General features: G+C 34.2%; 1 protein-coding gene across 1 annotated transcript in view; it reads right to left on the reverse strand.

Moving 5' to 3' along the window:
- CTNNA1 (catenin alpha 1) overlaps nt 1-21,738 on the reverse strand; it is a 170,356-nt gene that overhangs the window by 24,679 nt on the left and 123,939 nt on the right. The window contains exons 8-10 of the mRNA XM_044664563.1: nt 19,620-19,700; nt 17,735-17,887; nt 6,152-6,244 (exon numbers count right to left, since the gene is read on the reverse strand). Of these exons, the coding sequence (XP_044520498.1) occupies nt 6,152-6,244; nt 17,735-17,887; nt 19,620-19,700 (327 nt within the window). The remainder of the gene's footprint in view (nt 1-6,151; nt 6,245-17,734; nt 17,888-19,619; nt 19,701-21,738) is intronic.

Raw genomic sequence — 21,738 nt, forward strand, 5'->3', positions numbered from 1 at the left:
ACCTATCAAACTACCAAAAAACTTTTTTAATGAATTAGAAAAAACTATAACAAAGTTCATTTGGAAGATCAAAAGACCAAGAATATCAAGGGAAATAATGAAAAAAAAATATGAAGGAAGGTGGCCTAGCAGTACCAGATATTAAACTATACTATAAAGCAGTAGTCATCAAAACAATATGGTACTGGCTAAGAGACAGAGGGGAGGATCAGTGGAATAGACTTGGGGTAAGTGACGTCAGCAAGACAGTCTATAATAAACCCAAAGACTCCAGCTTTTGGGACAAAAATCCACTATTTGACAAAAACTGCTGGGAAAATTGGAAAACAGTATGGGCAAGACTGGGTCTAGATCAGTGATGGGCAAACTACAGCCCGCGGGTCAGATGTGAGGGTGGGGACCCTGAAATGTTCTATTGGGCAGGGCGACATTATTCCTAATCTGACAAATAAAAGAAGTAGGATACAATACAATGAAACTTCGAAAGAGTTGCCTTAAAAACAGACTGACAGATGAACATTTCCTTTCCTTTGGCCCCCTCTTTAAAAAGTTTGCCCATCACTGGTCTAGATCAACATCTCACACACTATACCAAGTTAAATTCATAACGGGTGAATGACATGACTATAAAGAAGGAAACTATAAGTAAATTACGCAAACACAGAATAGTATACTTGTCAGATCTCTGGGAAAGGAAAGATTTTTAAAACCAAGCAAGAGTTACAAAAAATTAAAAAATGTAAAATGAATAATTTTGATTACAATAAATTAAAAAGGTTTTGTACAAACAAAATTAGAAGGGAACCAACAAATTGGGAAACAATCTTTATAACAAGAAACTCTGACAAAGGTCTAATTACTCAAATATATAAGAAGCTAAATGAATTGTACAAAAAAAAAAATCAAGCCATTCCACAACTGATAAATGTACAAGAGACATGAATAGGCAATTTTCAGATAAAGAAATCAAAACTATCAACAAGCACATGAGAAATGTGCTTCTAAATCTCTTATAATTAGAGAAATGCAAATCAAAACAACTCTGAGGTACCGTCTCACACCTTGCAGATTAGCTAACATGACAGCAAAGGAAAGTAATAAATGTTGGAGGGGCTGTGGCAAAATTGGGACATTAATGCATTGATGGTGGAGTTGTGAATTGATCCAACCATTCTGGAGGGCAATTTGGAACTATGCCCAAAGGGTGCTAAAAGACTGTCTGCCCTTTGATCCAGCCATACCACTGCTGGGTTTATACCCCAAAGAGATCATAAAGAAAAGGGCATGTACAAAAATATTTATAGCTGCGCTTTTTGTGGTGGCAAAAAACTGCAAAACGAGGGTATGCCCTTCAATTGGTGAAAGGCTGAACAAATTGTAGTATATGCTGGTGATGGAATACTATTGTGCTCGAAGGAATAATAAACTGGAGGAATTCCATGTGAACTGGAAAGACCTCCAGGAATTGACACAGAGTAAAAGAAGCAGATCCAGGAGAACATTGTACACAGAGACTGATATACTATGGTAAAATAGAATGTAATGGACTTCTGTACTAGCAGCAATGCAATGATCCAGGACAATTCTGAGGGACTTATGAGAAAGAACACTATTCACATTCAGAGGAAGAACTATGGCAGTAGAAACACAGAAGAAAAACAATTGCTTGAACACATGGTTTGATGGGGATATGATTGGTGATGTAAACTTGAAATGATCACCCCGGTGCAACTATCAATAATATGGAAATAGATATTGATCAATGACACATGCAAAACCCAGTGGAAATGTGCGTGGACTACTCTGTGTGTGTGAGTTGGGGGGTTGGGAGCCCCGAGGGGAGAGAAAGAACATGAATCCTGTAACCATGGAAAAAATTTCTAAAAAAACAAATTTTTATTGTCAATGTAATAAGGAAACCTTAACATGTTTGTACAACAAAAACAGAACTATCAGTCAAAGGACAGAGGGGAAAAAAGAAAATACCATCCCAAGTTCTGCCCTGAGGCCAGAGACATATTTTGTCTACAGGAGGTAATGTTCTTAGATCTCCAGGACTCTGTTTTGGGATGCTAGAGAACCCTAAAGATTTCTGAACTTCAGACTCAGAAAGAGGAAACCTAGAAAATAGAAGACAGCTCAGCAACTCCAGGGCAGGACAAAGCAAGGACAAACATCCCATTCATAAGCACGGTCTGGGAAGATCATGGTACAAAGCTTCAGTTCAAGAAGTGAGGTAGTAAAGATGAGTTAATCAAAGAAAACATTAACCTGCATGGAAGGAAAAAATCAGTGCAAATCATATCCCTGAAAAGGACAGGGTGCCTCCATAACAACTGAAATCAGTCTACAGAGACATAATGTAAAAAATGGATTTTCTACAAGGATTACATGAATATCAAGAAGAAATGAAGCGAGACAAAAACTGAAGTAAAAGCCCTGCAAGAAAGAATTGGAAGGGGGACAATAACTTGGAAAAGACAAGTGGAAAGCCTGACCAAAGCAACTGACTCCCTAAAAACTGGAATAGATTGAACAGAAATCAATGACTTTATGAGAAGGCAAGAAATAGTAAAAGAAAATGTTGAAAAATATTTAAAGTAAAATGAAAGCTATCTAATAAAAAAAAAACTGGTCTTACAAAAGGGTCATGGATAATTAAAAAAAAAAAAAAGCTTGGGCACTTGGATATTTCTATGAATTATAAATGAAGATTTCCTATATCTATTGAAACCAAGAGGATAAAATGAAGATAGGTAGAATCCACTGATCGCCATGTCTAGGAAACTCTAAATGGAAAAATCCTAGAAATGTCTTAGCCAAAATCCAGGTCTCTAGATCAAATTTAAAAATATTTCAAGCATCTTAAGAACAAAGTCAGAGTATAACTTAAGATCTGGCAGCTGCTACCAAAAATCAAAGATGGTATCTTTGAATATAATCTTCCAAACGGCATAAGATATAGGTTTGCAACTAAGAATACCTTACCGCACAAAGGTGAGTATAAACTTACAGGATGAAAAAGTAGATCTTTAAAAAAATACAAGCCTTTCAAAAGGATTTCTGATAAAAAGACCAGATGTGAATAGAAATTTGGAATGCTAAAATAAAAGGAAGAAACCTAGAAAGGTACATTTAGTAGAATAAATGAACAGAAGTTATACAATGATACAATGCTAATATTCCAACGGGAGAGAAGAAATAAGTGTTACTTCACATGACTTAATATCATCAAAGGGTAATTAAGGAAGTAAAAGAAGAAAAAGAAAGGCCACAGGGGTAAAGGAGAAAGAAAAGGCAAGGTAAAAGGAATATATTAGTACAGAAAGGAAGAAGCATATAAATTTGTTATTTTTTATAATAGGGGTATTAGAAGAAGAGTTTACAAAACTCATGGAGGGAGGAGTGGGGAGCAGTATAGATCACATATACCTTACTGCTACCTGAGATAAAAGGTCAGTGGAAAACACATACACACACAGTCAGGCACAGAGTTCTCTGTCTTCTTTTAGTTAAGTTGTCCCATACTGTTGATGAGGAAAATAAGAAGTTAAGACATGAAAATGCTGGTCTTATGTGTGGATCTTTTTGGCTTGACTATGATTATTTGTTACACAGGTGCTTCTCCTTCCCTCTGCTTGTCTTTCTCTTGGTTTTCAGGTTAAGTGAGCCATTGAAGATTTTTTTTTAATTCACAGAAAAGAACAGAAGGAAGTAGAGAAAAGTAGGGCAGTTTTGAAAAAAATATGTAGCATTTACTATCTACTTATAAAAAACAAGCAGTGTAGAATGGAGCTTCATAGTTTTGCTATGGGAATGGAAATGCTCCTTTTTAGTTTGAATTCAGATTAAAATACAAACCCCTCTCCAATAACCATTTTAATGGGAAAGGAATTGGTACAAATACCCTCCCTAGCTATAGCTGTTATGCCTACATATCTTACCACAAACCTCTTCCTTCCTTTGATTTCCTTGTTTCTTTGAATGAAAATGTTCATGCTCAATAATGGGGTGTCCTCTATCTGAGCCTTCTTCCTCACCAGTCCCTTTTGCTTCTACCCAAACATAATCCTTGATGACTACCTCCTTGGACTCCTCTCCTCTATCAATAAATTTTTCATAATAATTTTCTTAGGCAAGGCCTAATTCCTCTATTCAAATCCTCTAGTAGTTTACCTATTACACAATAATACTTTAGGTCCATTAGCCTGCCTTGGAATGTCCTCCCTGCTTATTAAGGACCCTATCTTTCTGGCCTTATCAGACTCTGAGCTTCCAGCAAACTGGACTATTGTGTGCATCCCTCCTTCTCTTGCTTTTTTTCATCTCATTCCTTCCTTGAATAGAATGGCCTGCTCTTTGACATTAAGCTATTCAGTTACTGCTCTGCTGTGCCAAGTCCAACTGAAATGGCCCCTTTTTATGAAGTCTTCCTTCATAGCTATCCTGCATTTCACATAGCATTTTCTTTGCTCCTCTTTTGTTATCTAGTTATTGATGTTTATGTAAATCACCAGAGAAAAAACTACATAGGTCAAGGAACAATCTAGTTATGGCTTTTTGGAAGTATCTTAGGCATAGGTCTCTAACACAATGGGCTGCTAAGTAAAATGCCTTTTCATTTTAGCTAGGATAAGTAGTTAACAACCAATATGGGTCTTACCCAACTTTAGTTCCTTGTCTTTATTATCTAAAGCCATGTACAACATGCCATATAAATTAGCCAAAGAGACTCACAAATTCAATTTTCAAAGACAGTTAATAAAACACTTTCTTTCACTGACTGTGACCTCAAAGCATGAAAACTCCCTCCTTTCCATTTCTTTTTCCCCACTTCAAACAGCTCTGCTATTTAGAAGCAGGCGAAGAAGGAGCTACATATAATTTCTTCTAAAATGGCCAAAAAAACAAGCTATGCATTTTATAATTTTAAGGCCAAGTTTGATGTTGATGCAGGGCTTTCATATAAGCTTTCTTACGAGTAATGATTTCCTGTGAAGTATCCTAATATTTGTAGGGTTGAAAATTTTATATCAAAATCAACTGAATTCACTAGGCCTATGAAAAAAGGGGGAGCACCATAGAGGCTATCATGCTAAAGCAAAAGCATTGGAAGAATATGCACTCCAAATTCCGTTCTATTCTGATTTATAAGTTCTTTGCTCATGATTTCCTCTTTGTCTCTGCTAACCTCAAAATGCTGTTGCTCTCTTCTATCTATCTATCCATCTATCCATCTATCCATCTATCTATCTATCTATCTATCTATCTATCTATCTATCTATCTATCTATCTATCTATCTATCTATGTTATATCTATACAATCAGCTGAGGGATGGGAAAGAGAGAAATATTATATATATATGCTGAAATTTTTTGCAGGCTTACAATAAAAAGAGAATGGAACAGGAGAAAACAAAAAACAAAACCAACGTCCAATGTTACCTCTATTTTGTCTGGGAGTCCTTAACTTGTGAATCAACCTTAGTAATTGTCTTTCCTAGAAGCCATGACAACTAGGGGCTGGCATTATCTTTAATTCCATAACACTAAGTCTGATATTGAAATTTGTAACATATGGTTGTCTAAAAAAGCAAACAAAACTAAGTTATTACTTGAGAGAAGCCATATACAGCTCTCTAATTTGGTCTCTTTCTCAATGACCCAGAAAAACTTGCTCTTGTTGGCTCTTATGCTGTACAAACTGTAGGATGTGCAGAAATCATTCTTTCTGAACTTGCAGCTTCGTTTTTCTGTATGGTTTCAAATATTCAAAGCTTTCACAGTTATCCATGATATTTAACTGATGGTCTTCCTTAAAAGCCCTGCCATTCATTGAGGGCTGTAAATGTGGTAATATTGTCACTCACATTCATATAATTTTCGAGCAAATGGGACACAAAGTACAGCTTCAACACATTATAAAGATAGAATGCTCTATGTTCAGAAAAGATAAAAATCTGAGCTAAGCCAAGTGTGAACCAGGCTAGTTCCCTCAAATTGAAAAATCTATCAAAGTCACAGTGACCACTCCTCTCTGCCAATTTTTTTTGCCACAAAATAAACATAAAACCAACCAACTCCATTTACAAGAAGCCTAGGAAATAATCTAGTAAATAACATGCATAAACTATTTCAGTTGGTATTTTACCTGAGGACAGAGGGCTTCCAGTTGGCTTGCGGACATTCGAACCAGCTTCACACCTTCTTCATTGTTTGAAATAGAACAGGCTAAATTAGCAACCTAATGAGGAAGAGAAGGGAAGAAAATGCAATACTTTATTGCTCTGGGAAAAAAAACCAACACAACAGTATTTTATAAGTACATACTACTGCTCCAAAAAAACCCTGAATAGTTTAGACCTCAGGAAATATTCCACCAATGTGATTTAACCTTCATTAGCTGCTAAGGGGTCAGCAAATAGGTACATATATCCTTTCTGCCTAGTGCAAAGCAAATCATATTCAAAGCTGATTATTGTGATATTCCTACATAACAGTTTTTAATCTGTTTTCCTGACCATTTGATGACCAAAGGAAAATCATTCAAATCTAAAAGCACATCTCAATGTCATCTAACTATAGCAATTTCCCCTCCAAAGAACATTTTAATAATTCTGCTGGTCTTCTAGGTGGAAGGAGAACTAAATAAAAATAAATGCATCTTTTTCCCCCAAGTCATCATATGACCTATATCTATTAAGACTAGAAGACAGGAGGTCTAGAGTGTAATATAATTATTTCATACATTTAGGCACTTGAGGCTTTAATGTCCAATTTATTAAAATGCTTAAAATTGATAGTTAACAGGTAGTTATATTTAAAGGCAGTTAGCTACTATATAATCTGACTTTATGTATGTTACTATTTAGCGAAATTCTGAAAGCTTATAGGGAAAAATAGATTTTTTTTACCCTGTTTGGTTTGCACCATTGTAGGATGAAAGGCAACTATAATACATACAATATGGAATTTTTTAAATTGCAAAGACATTCTACATAAATTTCCCTTTTCTCTCCATCCTTCAAAAATCTTAAGAGGGCAATCAAATGGTCTTATTGTTGTATGGTTGTGGAACCATAAGGAAACTTATATTTGTAGAACTCAAGCAAAAGTTCCCTAACACATGCCACTTTAAGGATAGATTATTGGATCTAGGAGGAACATTAGATAATATCTAGACTACCTTATTTATTTTCCAAATGAAAGTGATGCTCAGATATGTCAAATAAACCAGATAAACTTTAGTGGGGAAATGTTTTTACAAACAAAAATATAGAACAATATAATGTTAATTTACCCATTTCTAAGTCAGTATGGGGATGGATTCTTTTCTGTTTGAGTCTTAACACCATTATTGTATTGGAAGGAACAACACTGGGTTCAGATATTGTGGCCCTGGGCAGTCACTTATAATTGTAAATAAGAAGTCTAGAATTAAAAGTTTGCTCCAAGATTGAATGATGGTCTCATTCCTTGTATCCTTCATTTCTCCATTTTCAAAATAGTAGTGATTGTTTTGAATTTCTTTAAAGACAACACTAGTAATGCTTTATTTATCAGGGGTTTTTTCCCCTGATTTAAATTTTTAAAAAAGCATTTACAAAGAACCAGGGACAGTAGTATTTTCATTATTCTTCAATCCTTTGAAGACGTTTAGGCTTTGCTCTCATTTTTACAGAAGAAAGACTTTTAAACAATGAGAAGTACAGATGTTCTCCAATGTCTGCATCGCAAGCACACCTCAGGTCTAACTCACTGATAATAAACCTATGGCATGGGTGTCAAAGATGGCATGCAGAGGACTCTCTGTGGGCATGCACCCCCCCCAACCCCTCCCCCGGGGTTCATTACTAGAAAAGTAGAGGGACTTTGGGCGGAGCTGTTCCCTACCCCCTCTCCACTGTGCCTGACAGCGTTTTTTCCCATCCCCTACCCCTCTGCCTAGCAGCCCACTGGGAGGACAAAGGGGTAAGGTGGGTGGTTCTCAGGCAGCAGAACTGAGGGGAGCAAAGCGCTCAAGCCACTCCTTTCTACACTTGCTGAAGGCATTCCTTACTTCACCCACCCAGTAGCTCAATGGGAGCATTTCCTTCCTCCCCTGCGTGGGATTGGGCACTTGGTTGGTTGGGGCGGGGGGAAGGTGGCACAAGTTCTCTGGGGTGGATGGGTACATGGCACTTGGTCTGGGGGGGTGGGGTGGGGGCAGGGCCCAGCATTCCATCTCTAAAAGGTATATTTTTATATACCAGCACTGGTATAACTGTTATTTAGATTCAAAACACTATGACTCCTAAGTTTAGAATGTCTCTAGTCACAATATTTAGGACTGACAAAGTATACATAGCAGCACAAATCAAATACAGGTGGGGGTTTCTCAGAATCGTTTCTTTAAACCTCTCCGACATCATCTATTTATAGGAATGGTTTTAAGTTTTTCCTCTGTATGCCCAGGTCCTGGCATAGTACTTTTACACAAAGCGGGTATTTAACTGCAATTTTCATCTCTAATCTGTAGTTTTCTTCTAAATTCCAGACCTGTACCTTCAGTTGCCTTTACAATAATCCTCTATAGGTAGCTGCATCATAATTTCAAAATCAATATATCTAGAACTGAGCTCAAAGTCTCCCTTCTTGACTGCTTCTTTTTACTTCCCTATGCCTGCCATATTTGTCTTATCTCACTGGCCTTCAAATCTAGATGATATGCATTAATTAATGTAAAAAACAACTGAATAAGTATCAACTTCACTCAAGGTAACAAGTTAGATAATGGGAATACAAAGATGCCTACAACCCCAGACCTTGCTAATAAGAAGTTTATAATCTAATGTAAGAAAATATCAGGAAGGATAAAGTAGGTGCAAAGGAAAGGTCTAAGCAAACTACTCAGAAAATTCAATCATAGAAAATTTCAGAACTGGAAGGGACACCTCAGGCCATTTAGTCTAACCCTTATGTCAAAAGAAAACTTCTAAGATGTACACAACAAGGTCTAATTGAACCTTTGCTTGGAGATTACTGATGGGAGGGGAAGGAATCCACTACATCACCAGGCAGAGCATTCAACTAATGGATGACTTTTAGGAAACTTTTCCTTTGATCAAATCTGAATATGCAACTACCACCCAGTTCTAATTCTTGAAAAGCTGTAATATTCCATGACTTATATAGCAACACCTGAAGAATACTGGTGTCAAAAAAGACTGAATTTTATTTTAGAAAGTTTGGACATAGTTGAGTTGTTTCCCAAACACAACCTATCCTGTTTTCTTTCTTCTTTTCTAGACCCAGCTCATTCCTTTACAGTGGCTACTTAAGATACAATCAACCAACTCTTTGGGTTGTCCATTCAATGACGTATTACAGGTATTTTTAGAATCTTAAGTACTCTTGACCCGTATAACCTTTGCTACATGGATTGATAGTCCACATTCTTTTTATCACACTTAGAAGATATCTTTGCAAGCTTGATAGAATAAGCACATTACTAGCCACAAACACAAAATCTGCATCAAATACCCTCCCCTCCCTTTGGACTCTATGCTATAGTGGCAAAAGCATTTGGCAAAAATTCATCTCTCTTTTATACACTGGGTGATTTCGCTCATGATTTGAAAAAAAATTAGAATATGAAAGACTTTAATATTACTATGAAGATGAAAAGATCAGATAAGCAATTATTTGACATGTATAATATACACTGCTATGTTCTAATTAGGTTTCATAATACTTTTGCTCTATATCACCCAATACATTTGGTGCTTGAAAATGCAAAAACTAAGCTCAGTGTGCTTCATAAAAGAGAAAAGCACTGTAATGCAAGAATTCAACTTTTCCCAAGGATAACTGATTAATACAAATTCTTTATCCTGCAGCCCAAGAAAATAGAGGCTTAATTTTACTAACTACAAAGATTCCTGCCTAAAGTGACATAGAGAGGCACTTAAAGAATAACTAAGAAATCATGGTTGTAGCTTGTAGAAGATCATCAATTCATTCTTTGATTATATAGTTTTCCTCAATCTCATCTTTTTCAAAAATTGTAAATGCTCTGCAACCTGATGGCTTTAATAAGGATGATTCAACTCATAGTTCAGATACATATTTCAAACCAAGCTATTAAATATTAAGTCAAAGTATGGTCAAAGGAACATTTAATTTGGAATGTTTAGGTTTGAAGCTTGGCTTTGCTGCTTGCTATCTATGTGATCTTAGGTTCACTTAATTTCTCAAACTATATAGGGTGTCACAAAAGTCTCAGTGCAGTTTTAAGCTTCATTTGATTAAACTGTATAATGTAGAATTGTTCTAGATGAACTCTTAAGACAATTTAATGGCAGATTTAAAAAATGTTCAGTTTCATTAGGCTTTCTTTTTTAATTCAAGAGACAGAGACAAAACATTTCTTTCATTAGAATAAGAGAAACATGTTAATAGAGAATGCTCTAAGGGTCAAGGGAAAATGATACTAAAGAATAATGTGGTCTTATATAAATGTAATTTCTCCTATTTTGTTTTCTCATTTTAAAAAGGATTTGGCAGAGAGCGAAATTAGAGCCAGCAAGCACATTTTAGTTACTGAATTGTTCAAATGTAGGTGGCCAAAGAAAATGAGATGACTGAAAAGGACCATAGGCATAGTATTATTGGCAAAGAATTTAATGTTGGTGAATACATTTTTTCCTTATTTTAGTATCCTCTAAGTTGAAGCTCAGCTTGAAAAATTAACTTGATATGAAGAAAATAATAACATGAAAAGTGTTATTATTATATTGAAGACAATCTATAGAATTAGAATATTTCATAAGACAGATTAAAGCAAAAAAAAAAAAAAGTTCAAAAGTACTTCACTGAAGTATGGAGAATTGTTATTGAAATACCTTACCAACAGTCAGAATGGGAAAAAGAATTCTAAAATCTTTCAATTGATACATTCTTCTATCATATGGAGTTGTCTTATTTTGCTAGTATGAGATAGTCAAAAGCCTAAGCCCTTAGGCAAAAATTATGATAAGGATGAAATAAATAATATACAACCTGAAAAAGGAAACATCATTATAAATAATTCTTTAATTTTGTGTCAAATTGTGTTTTTAAAACGAGTACTTATTAACAGTAATTCGGGCAGACTGTATAGCAGAGACATATATAAATTAAGTAACTGAAAGAACTTATTTTCTAATACAAGGGTCATGAGGCAGGGGGTTTACTTCTGGAGCCTAAAGGCAAGTTTCCTAACATCTAATAAGTAGATGTAAAATCTGATCTTATCATGCTACCTAGATAATAAGAGTGTTAAAGCAATTTTTGTTGTTATTCAGTCATTTTTCAGTCCTTTAAGATTCTTTGTGACCTCCCTTCCTTTTTCTTTTTGCTGAGATACCAGAGTGGTTTGCCTTTACCATCTCCAGCTCATTTGACAGATGTAGAAACTAAGGTAAACAGGGTTAAGTAACTTAAGTGCCCAGGATCATTCAACTATATATATATATATATAACTATGTCTGAGCCTGGATTTGGGCTCATGTCTTCTGACTGCAGATCCGGTGCCCTATCCACTGTGCCATCTAACTGCTGCAGCTATCTGTGTATTAGAATATTATTATAGAATACAGAAGATAATGAATGAGAAATTCAGGAAAATTTGGCTAAGACATATATGAAATGATGTACAATTATGTGTATAGAACAAGGAGAAGAATGATGAATAACTATGATAAGATAAATGAATGTAACACTAAAAGTTAACAGGATTCAATGATCAATAATAATGGTTCCAAGATGACTATGATGTTGGAAGCTACTTTCTTTCTATAAGTTGAGGTGGTGGACTACAGGTGGTAGATGTTACATGCAATTGAGTTCCATTAATTGAATAGCTTTACTTAACTACTGGTGTTTAAAATACACACAGATTTTAGAATTCTTTTTCCCCATTCTGACTGTTGGTAAGGTGTTTAAGAGACACACACACCATGGAAGGTACTATGAGGCAGGATTGGAAAGTGATTATAGAAATTGGTTAAATTTAGATACAAAATTTTAAACTAAATAAATAAAAACATCATAGAAGAACAGACAATTTTTCTGTTTCATTTGGTCTAAGAAAAAAGATTTTTTAAAAAATTAAAGATATGCATATGACTTCCAAAAACCAAGCTGGTATGTGCCAACACATCTGTTCAGATTTTATTTTGGTAATGTATCAAAAGGTTTTTGAAAGAATAGCTCTTTACTCAGCTCTGATAAAAAAAAAAAAAAGTTGATGGCACAGATAATTAGAAAGTTTTAAGGCTTCAAGGACTTTCTTCCACGCTGGACACCCACTGGCACCAGAGGACTCAAGTTCAAATCCTGACTTTGAAACTATTAGAGCAAATAATACTATCATCTTTCAAACCCTGTTTCCTTATTCCTCAGTTCTAAGGAGACTTTTCATTCTAAACCTATGATTGTGGGATAGAATGAAAGCTGTTTGTTAAGAAGTCAAAAGATGTGTGGTCAGAAGATTCATACTTTTCCACAGACTCTGAACTCAGATTAAATACCTGATACTGTAGACCTATTCATTTCATCTGTAAAATTTCAACATTCCTGGGTGAAATGTAAACCATTTGGGGGGATAAAAATAAACCCAGACCTTTGTTCTAGGACACGTGCTCTTTTGGTTATTACCACTTCTTTCACATACTGACATTTAATAATAATGCATTTTTCTTCATGATTAGACCTTTAGGTGCTCCCTACATAAGCTAGCAAAATTTGTAAGCAAACTAGGGTTCTTATAAAAGCCTTTTATATTTTCTGAAAATAACAGATGCTTCAAAGATGTGTCGAAGTATCACTGAAAATTCTAAGCAGTTGAACAAGCCAAAGAGAATCATTAGAAAGAACACATGGTCACTGAACAAGTACTGAAAAGTGTTTTAGCTTAACTTTTGTTTTCAAAAGCACATTTTTGTTGGTTTGATAAATTATACCATTGCACTTCAGAATAAAACATTTTAGAATTATTCTGACAAGAGTCTTACTTAACAATAGACTTAAAACTAAGGTAGATTCTTCTCAGGCAGTCAAATGCACAGCAAGGTAAATGTTGTCAGGTTTCCAAGATTATAATTTCAGCCCTATTACTTATCACTTAACTTAAAAGAGAAGATATCCAATACTGGCATAAGAGCCAAAAGGTCATTTTATTTTTTATAAGTTCTTTATGGGAGTGATATTATAAGTAAATTAGGGGAACACAGAATACTTTACCTGTAAGATCTATGGAGAAGAATTTATGACCAAACAAGAGATAGAGAATATTATAAAATATAAAATGAATAATTTTGAGTATATTAAAAAGGCTTTGTATGAACAAAATCAATGCAACCAACAATAGAAAGGAAACAACTAGGGAAAAATTTTCATAACAAATTTCTTTAATGAAGATCTCGTTTCTCAAGTATATAAAGAACAAAGTCAAATTTATAACACTCCAAGTCATTCTCCAATTGATATAGTCAAAGGATATAGGCAATTTTCAGAAGAAATCAAAGCTATCAATAATCATATGAAAAAATGCTCTCAATCCCTCCTGATTAGAGAAATGCAAATTTTAAAAATTCTGAGGTACCACATCACACCTATCAGATTAGCCAAGATGATAATAAAGGAAAATGATAAACATTAGAGGAGATGTGGCAAAATTGGGACACTAATGTATGGTTGGTGGAGTTGTAAACTGATCCAACCATTCTGGAGATTGATTTGGAATTATGCCCACAGGGCTATAAAACAATGCATATCTTTTGATCCAGTAATACCACTACTAGGTCTGTATCCCAAAGAGATTAAAAACAATGGGAAAGGACCTATTTATACAAAAATATTTATAGCTCCTCTTTTTGTGGTGGCAAAAAATTGGAAACTAAAGGGATGTCCCTTAATTGGGGAATGACTAAACAAATTGTGGTCTATGATGGTGATGGAATACTATTGTGCTATAAGGAATAATGAACAGGATGATTTCAGAAAGAGCTGGAAAGACCTACATGAACTGATACAGAGTGAAATAAGCAGAACTAGAAGAACATTATACACAGTAACTGCAATATTGCAGAACAATCAAATGTGATAAGACTGTTATTAATAAATATATGAGGATCCAGGACAATTCTGAGGGATTTATGAAACAGAATGCTATCTACTTCTAGAAGGAAAAAAAAACTGTTAGAATAAAAAAGCAGATGAAAACATGACTTCTCACTTCTGTGAGTATATGTTTTGGGGTTTTGTTTTTTAAGATTATCCACTTATAAAAATAATATGGAAACGTTTTGTGTGGTAATACATGTTTAAATCCAGATTGAATTGTTTGTCAGCTCTGGGAGAGGGGAGGTAAGAAGGAAGGGTAACAATATGTATCATATAACTTCAGAAAACCTTTGTGGAAATTTGTTATTAAAACAAAAAATCCAAATTAAAAAAGCTCTTATGTTATGAATTTGCCACTGATTTTCAGATGGAAACAACATGGGGAAAAAATCTATTTGAGGAAAAGGACATAATTCTGCTAGTATGAAGTGATGGCCATAATTCATTGACTGAGAAAGTACAAGTAGTTGGCAATACAAAGAAAAAACCAAAATTGTCCCTTTTCTATTGGATGGACACACCATATTCACAGTAAAGTAAAAAATAAGCTAATTTGAGGATGTAGAAAATTCAGAGGATCAGAAGAAATACTGAATATTTCTGGCAGGTGGTAGTAGCTAAGACAGGAAGCAAGGGATGTCTAAGAGACTGATATGAAAATGAAGTGATCTCAGCTATGGAGCACAGCCTGTAATGGAAGGCATGGAGGAAAAGAGCTGGAGCATTTAGAGTTTGAAGTAAGAGTAATAAGTAAGACAACTTGGACTGACCAAAGATAATATGTAAAGGGGACAATTGTTAAGTCTGGTGAGGAGTTAGAATCCTGAAATGCCAAGCTGAAAATTTTACTACAAAAGCAGCAGGGCAAGATGGAATAAAGCCTGAATAAGAAGGAAGTGAACAAAATATCATAAAGCAAATAGTAAATAGGCCAATCAGGTTGGAGTACAGAGTGCAAGAAAGAGTAATGCGGGAAGGATTCTAAATAATATACACAAGATTTTCTATTTTATCATAGAGACCAGAGGGAGAAACTAGATTCCTCAGCAAGAGACTCAGGTTATGATCTAAAAATACCAATGTCAGCTCTGTAGAGAATGGATCAAAGAGGAAAAAGGATGGACCTAGGAGAATGCTATGATAACAGAGCTGAGTGGTTGAGGACTTAGTTAATGTAGCTGGCTATGATAATAAAGAAAAGGGAAGTGAAAAAGATTCAACAGGACTACAGCTGGAGGGGAGGATGGAGAAGAAAAGTGACTAAGGCAATAAACCTAAGAAATTACAGGAATAGTGATATGCTCAACAGAAAGAAATTAAGTCCCTATCTCAATATAATTGTAACTTTATATCCAACTATATAGGGCCTTGGACAGCTATTCCATGCCTCTATATTACTGGGAATTCCCTGGACAAAAATGTGAACTGCTGCCTTAATTCAAAGTTATCATCCTTGAATTTTGCACGGTATGTTGAAAATTGTCAATTATTTCTTTGAAATCTAGGTTGTAATTGAGGACTCTGAAAAGGAAACCTATTCTAAGAAATGCAACACTACCAAGAAAAAGGTAGAAAAGGAAAAATTCAAGGAAGTTAAGTGTAGACACAATCAGATTACAATAAAACTGGCATTTCACTTCATTCAAAATAAACTTACTAGTTCAAAGCATCACATAACCAGAAGAAAAAGGTTTTTCCTGGAGATGTGGCATTGAGGCTTGCATAGCATTAAAAAAGGTATTCCTTTTTCATGCACAATTGCAATTATGTATTCAAGTATCTATATTACCACTGATGTGATATGTGCAGAAAGGTCACAGAACTTTCTCTAAAGTGCTGTTTCTGTTATTCAGTTGCAGACTCGTTGCTCCCTGAAGCTTAATTCAAGAATTAGGCCATGGTGCCCAATGGCACATTATGGAACTGAATGAAGAGCTTTCTCTACCTCTTTGGATATAACCATATATGATATTTTTTAATGTTTGATGGAGCACTATGGTTTTACAATCAGTCTTTGTATGTTTGTGCTTTATAAAGCTGTCACATGACCATTAGCTATATAAGAGAAGCATTATTTGAGTATTCTTAAGGAAGGTTCAAGAACTTGAAATTTCATCAATAGGGCTCTTCTTCAGAGCAGAGGCTGTTATAGTTTTATTCCCAAAGTTAAAGTGGAAAATTTAAAAATATCTGTTCATTGATATTTAATATTAACTGCCAAAATCATTCAGATTTACAAAAGACTTACCTGTGTATAAAGGATACAATGAATTCTGGTCAGTTTGACATTTAATGTTCTTGAAAGCCAGGTTTAAAATTAGTAATGTGGTTTTTAATATTCACACTAAATATTTTCATATTTTAATATAGTCTAACATGCTATTATCAAGTCTAATAATGAGACCTAAATGTACATGGTATAAATTTGCATTTATTCCTATGAAAGATCAAGTTTTTAAATTTAAAAAATTCATTTATGCTATTACAATGCATATAGAAAAATTCCAAGATATTTCATCAGAAAAAAAGTTAATTATGTAAAGAGAAAATTTAAAAACTGAGGAAGAAAAAATCCTTTCAAGAAAGATGATCGCTCTATAAATATATTATATGTGTTCTAATCAATACTACCCAGAGGTTTTTTTAAAAAAATTTAAATTCTCACTACCAAATAAAATAATTATTTCCAGAGACATGAAACAGAAAATAAGGATTATATGTAAAACTAAAGGTCTCTTCTGTACTTCTTGCCTTCTTTTTAATAAAATTTCCTTCTGTCTGTGCCTTTGTTGCCTTTCTTCTACGCTCTGCATTTAAAAAAAGACTCAATTTTTTCTCTAACTCTCTTCTCTTTAAAACAAAACAAAAAAACAACCTTGCATTCTGTCTTAGAATTGATATTAAGTATCATTTCCAAGGCATAAGAGTAATAAGAGCCAGGCAATTGGAGTTAAATGACATGTCCAGCGTCCCACATCTAATAAGTATCTGAGGCCAAATTTGAAGCCAAGGTGTCCTACATCTTGAGGCCTGTCTCTTAACCCACTGAGCCACCTAACTGCCCAGTCCAGTGTTTCTTAATTGGAAAATATGAGATCCACCCTTTGTTTTCACATCTCTAAGTAAATTACAGTAATATTGACTCATATAACTAGAAGGGGGCTTGGAGGTGCTCTGATCCAATACTTTATTTTAATGCCTTGGGAAATGGGGAAAAGTATGTGTCCAATTACAAAATTTACATCATAGGATCTTCTCTACTGCTTATAGGTAAGAAATACTGAGGTTGACACGTTTGCTCACTAGTTACAATACTCTGGTTTAAGAATGTGTCATTTTTAGGCACTCATCTGCATTATTGCTTAGTTCAGAGTCAATGTTTATAAGATAGGAACCACTTAAACATGTGCAAACTTAATAAACACTATTTGACAACATTTGTGATGCATGATAAAGTGATTAAAGATGTTCTATTGTCTTATACAAAATTACACATAAAACACTGTTCCGTTTTAAAATACATCGGTTTTTTAACCTGAGAAAAACTGCTCTGATGAAATATTATGTGAGGAAAAGATGGCATACTTACCTCAATTAGTTTGTTAGCATGTTCACGGAAAACTTGAGCATACTCTTTAACTTCTTTCTCATTTCCATTCTTTGCAGCCTCAATCAATACCAAAAGTGGCACGTTAGTTTCCAAGAATGAATCTGAAACATGGTCCATGACAGCTTTGCGGAGCTAATAATTAAATTTCAGAAATTTAATTTGATTTCTGCCAGAAATTAGATTGACTTTTTCTTACAATTTCTATGTAATGTAAATATATATTAGGTTTAACTATACAAAAGAAAAATAAAGTTGCTCATCTAAATAGGGGTTTTAAGTACTTCTACTTAAGCCAAAGTTTCAAAATGATTATAGTATTATCAACTATAGTAGTGAAAATACATTTTAGCACAAATATAAATACTGCATATAAATGATAACATTTTGGCAACTACTTTACAGTTTCCAAGTCTATATTTTTTTCTTTGATGGTTTCAAACTTCTGAGGTATTGTCAAAGAGTATAATATTACAGAAGGATAAATGCTCTTTAGTGATTAAATTAGAAGGTCCTTGAGGGCAGGTCCTTAATAAATGTTTTTTGACTTTTTAAGAGAGGCAGCTTTTTATTTAACTTTGGTGATGCTTGACAAAAGTAAGCAGCAAATGAAAATTAGCCACTTTTCTAGTTTAAGCAAAAACAAAAAACAAAACAAAACAAAACAAAAAACAACAACCCCATATCGAAATGCTAGCTTTTATTACATTCTCTGACGTGGCTTCATTAGGTGGAAATGGAAAACATTTAATGAAAGTCTTTACATCCTTGCTTTCTAGGAATCTCAGGCAACAAGATGGCATTCCACCATTACTTGATGAAAGCCTGGCAGTATTTTCAAGACCATCTCTCCAAAATCGAACAAATTAAACTTTATCAAAATTCATCATTCCAGAATAGCATATTTATATCAATCTTCTTTAAAACAAGAGAGCCAAGTTTTTAAGCAAATGCTGATGGTAAAATAAGGAGCACATATCTGCCACAAATGGATTTAAGAGATTCTTCAGGATCCTCTCACATGCTATTAAGCTACTTTAAATGAATTCCGTTATTCGCATTTAAAGTTGCTTCCTTTTTACATTGCAGCTAATTCTCTGCTAGTCCCAGTGTGACAGAATTAGTCTAGATTCTCATGGGGTTTGATTAGTCACTTAGAAACACATTAGTGAAAAATGGTTAGGAAAAGTTTTTCTGAAGGACTAGCAGGTACTAGAAAATTACTGAACAGTTCATGTTTGTGTTTGTGTTTGTGTGTGTGTGTGTGTGTGTGTGTGTGTGTGTGTGTGTTTGTGTATGCAGACCAAGGTCTAGACATAATTAGATACGGTAGTAAGAAAGCTAGCTGCTCTTTCCTTTTCAGTGGAGAAGAAATGAACTGACCCATGATAAAAGTGACTTAGATATCCCACAGATATCTGTGCTAACAGCTTGGAAAATCAGCTTGGGTCCAATCTCTATCAACTATGAGAACCAAGGAAGATTTAAACAATATATATATATAAGGTCTCTTTTTTGAAGTGGTGGATTAGGAAGAGGGTGAAGATATGGTTATCTTCTAAACCAGAATGTGAGTAGACCAATCACAAGAAGGATAGGGTAGCAGGTAGCAGCAATACATTTGCACTTCCTTTTATAGGTCCTTTTGCATTAACACATTTTTACACCAAATTCAGAGAAATTTATTAAACCAGCTGTCCCTGGCTGATATCAACAGAAGCCACTTTTTATATTAAAATTCACACTTCATACTTAAAATTCATCTCTCAGTATAAAATTATAAAAGTTTACATTTTAAAATTAAATAAATCATTTAACATTAATCTGTTCCAACATCAGAAAATATTAACATTTTTTCCTAATGTACCTGTCTTCGTAAATCCCTGGTCTTTTTTGTCATTTTGTCTATTGCAGAATTAAGGGCATCACTTCTTTCTTTACGTCCAGCCTATAAAAAGAAAAAATACTCTATTATATTTATTTGCATTTTACCCAGAAAGAGTTAAGTACCCACTTGTGACATAAACACAAAACTGGAAAATACACAAGTGTTTTGAGGTCAAAGTTGGGGAAATTAGGGAAATCTCTAAGTTCACAGCAAACAATTAGTTCTGAAATTTCCGTAGGAAACCAACTGATATCAAAGAATTGAGAAAATATTTTTCAAGATATGACAGATGGCATTTGGCACTGAAACTATGAATCTAAATGTAAGGAGTGCCATGAGGCAGTCAGGCAGTTAATAGTGAATGGTACTACAGCTAGAATATAAAAACTTTGTAATATCACTTTGATCATGTTTTTAAAGTTCTAGACTAAGCTTAATGTAATTGTATTACAGAGACAAGAACACATTAACTACTATTAAATAGAAAGTATGTAAATCATCATTTCTCTAGAGGATAAGTGGATTTGAGCTTTGGCCAAGTATCATTCCAAAGCAGAATAAAGGCCTGATTTCAAAATAACTGTAGATGGAAAGAATAGGACAAAAGGCATGAATTTTAGCTAAAGATAATGCTCAGGGATAAATCAATTAAGACTTTAGATATCTTAGATAATTAAACAAATAAAAATACTGCTGCCATAAAATACTAAAACTTCCCCAGTTTAACAAAGTGGTCTTTATTTATTAATCACTTCTAGTACCCACCACTCCAATGTACCAAATTCTGCAATATTATGTCTACATAGTCTAGCAAAACAAATTCCTACATTAGTCATGTCTGAAAACATGGGTTTATCTACATCAATATCATGAGGTAAGTATTGTTTTATTTTCATTCTTTTAGGCTAGTTGTTTAACACTGTTTAGTTAAGAGCTCAAATTTGTTTTTCCCTGTTAGGTTTCTTTAGACAAAATATATTCTCCTAACTTGGAGCTGTCTCAGTTCATAAAGGTCTTTCTAAGTTCCTCTGAAAATTCCTGCTGTATAATATCTCATGGCTTAATTTTCTATTATTTTTACACGCCACATTTCCAATAGGATACCGCCTTTCTTTCCAATTTTTTAGCAACCATGAGCTACTATGAGTATTTTTTTTAATACAGATAATTTTCTCTTTCTTTTATTTCTTTGGGCTAAGTGGTAGAAAGTGGTAATTTTCTAGATATAGGTCCAAATTGAATCACAGGATGATTGGACCAACCCATAGATACACCTACACGGCTTCCAATATTTCTGATTATCTTCTTTTACTCTCTTTGCCAGTCCGATTGATAGGTATAAAGGTAGAACCTCAGAGATATTTTAATTTTCATTTCTCTATTAGTGCTTTTGGATATTTTAAAAAAATGATTGTTGATAGCTAAGGTTTAGTGGGCAGTCATAAATTTGAAATAAAGATCTTTATCAGAAAGTTTTTTGCAAAGATTTCCCCAATGTACTCATTTCTCTTCTATTTTTTACAATGTAAATGGAAAGAACACTACTACACCAAAAAAAATTAAAAGTAAATGTAACAAAAGTATAAAAGATTAGTTGGATTCAGATGAAGAGATGTGTTGTCAGGTGTGTCAAATTTTTTTTCAACCTGTCTAAAAAATACTATTTGTCATGTGGCATGGCTATGGGATATAAACGGGATAGGTGGTGTTAAGAAATAGAAAATATCAACAAAAACTGACTTTTGAAAAACAAATGAACTACTGCATGCCCAATTCATTGATTTGTTATTTCTCTTTTGTTGCTCATTTCCCACTGGGCTACTTTCCTGGACTTCATTATTTCTATAAATTAATCATTTTTCAACTCAATTTCTCCAAATAAACTCTGAAAATCAGAACTCCCTTCCCCAACTCCATTCCTTCCTCTACTTGGAAATGGTGGACGGTAGTCATTGGAGAGTCCCTCTCACATCCTGCACCATTTAAGGAGGACAACCAGAGAATTCACCAAATCATTTCCCAGTCAGCTGCTTTCCTGAACTTCATAATCTTCAGAAACTAATCATTCAACAAGATGAAAACAATCCTGAAACTCATT

This window comes from Gracilinanus agilis, chromosome 2 (assembly GCF_016433145.1).
Source record: "Gracilinanus agilis isolate LMUSP501 chromosome 2, AgileGrace, whole genome shotgun sequence".
NCBI classification, from domain to species: domain Eukaryota; kingdom Metazoa; phylum Chordata; class Mammalia; order Didelphimorphia; family Didelphidae; genus Gracilinanus; species Gracilinanus agilis.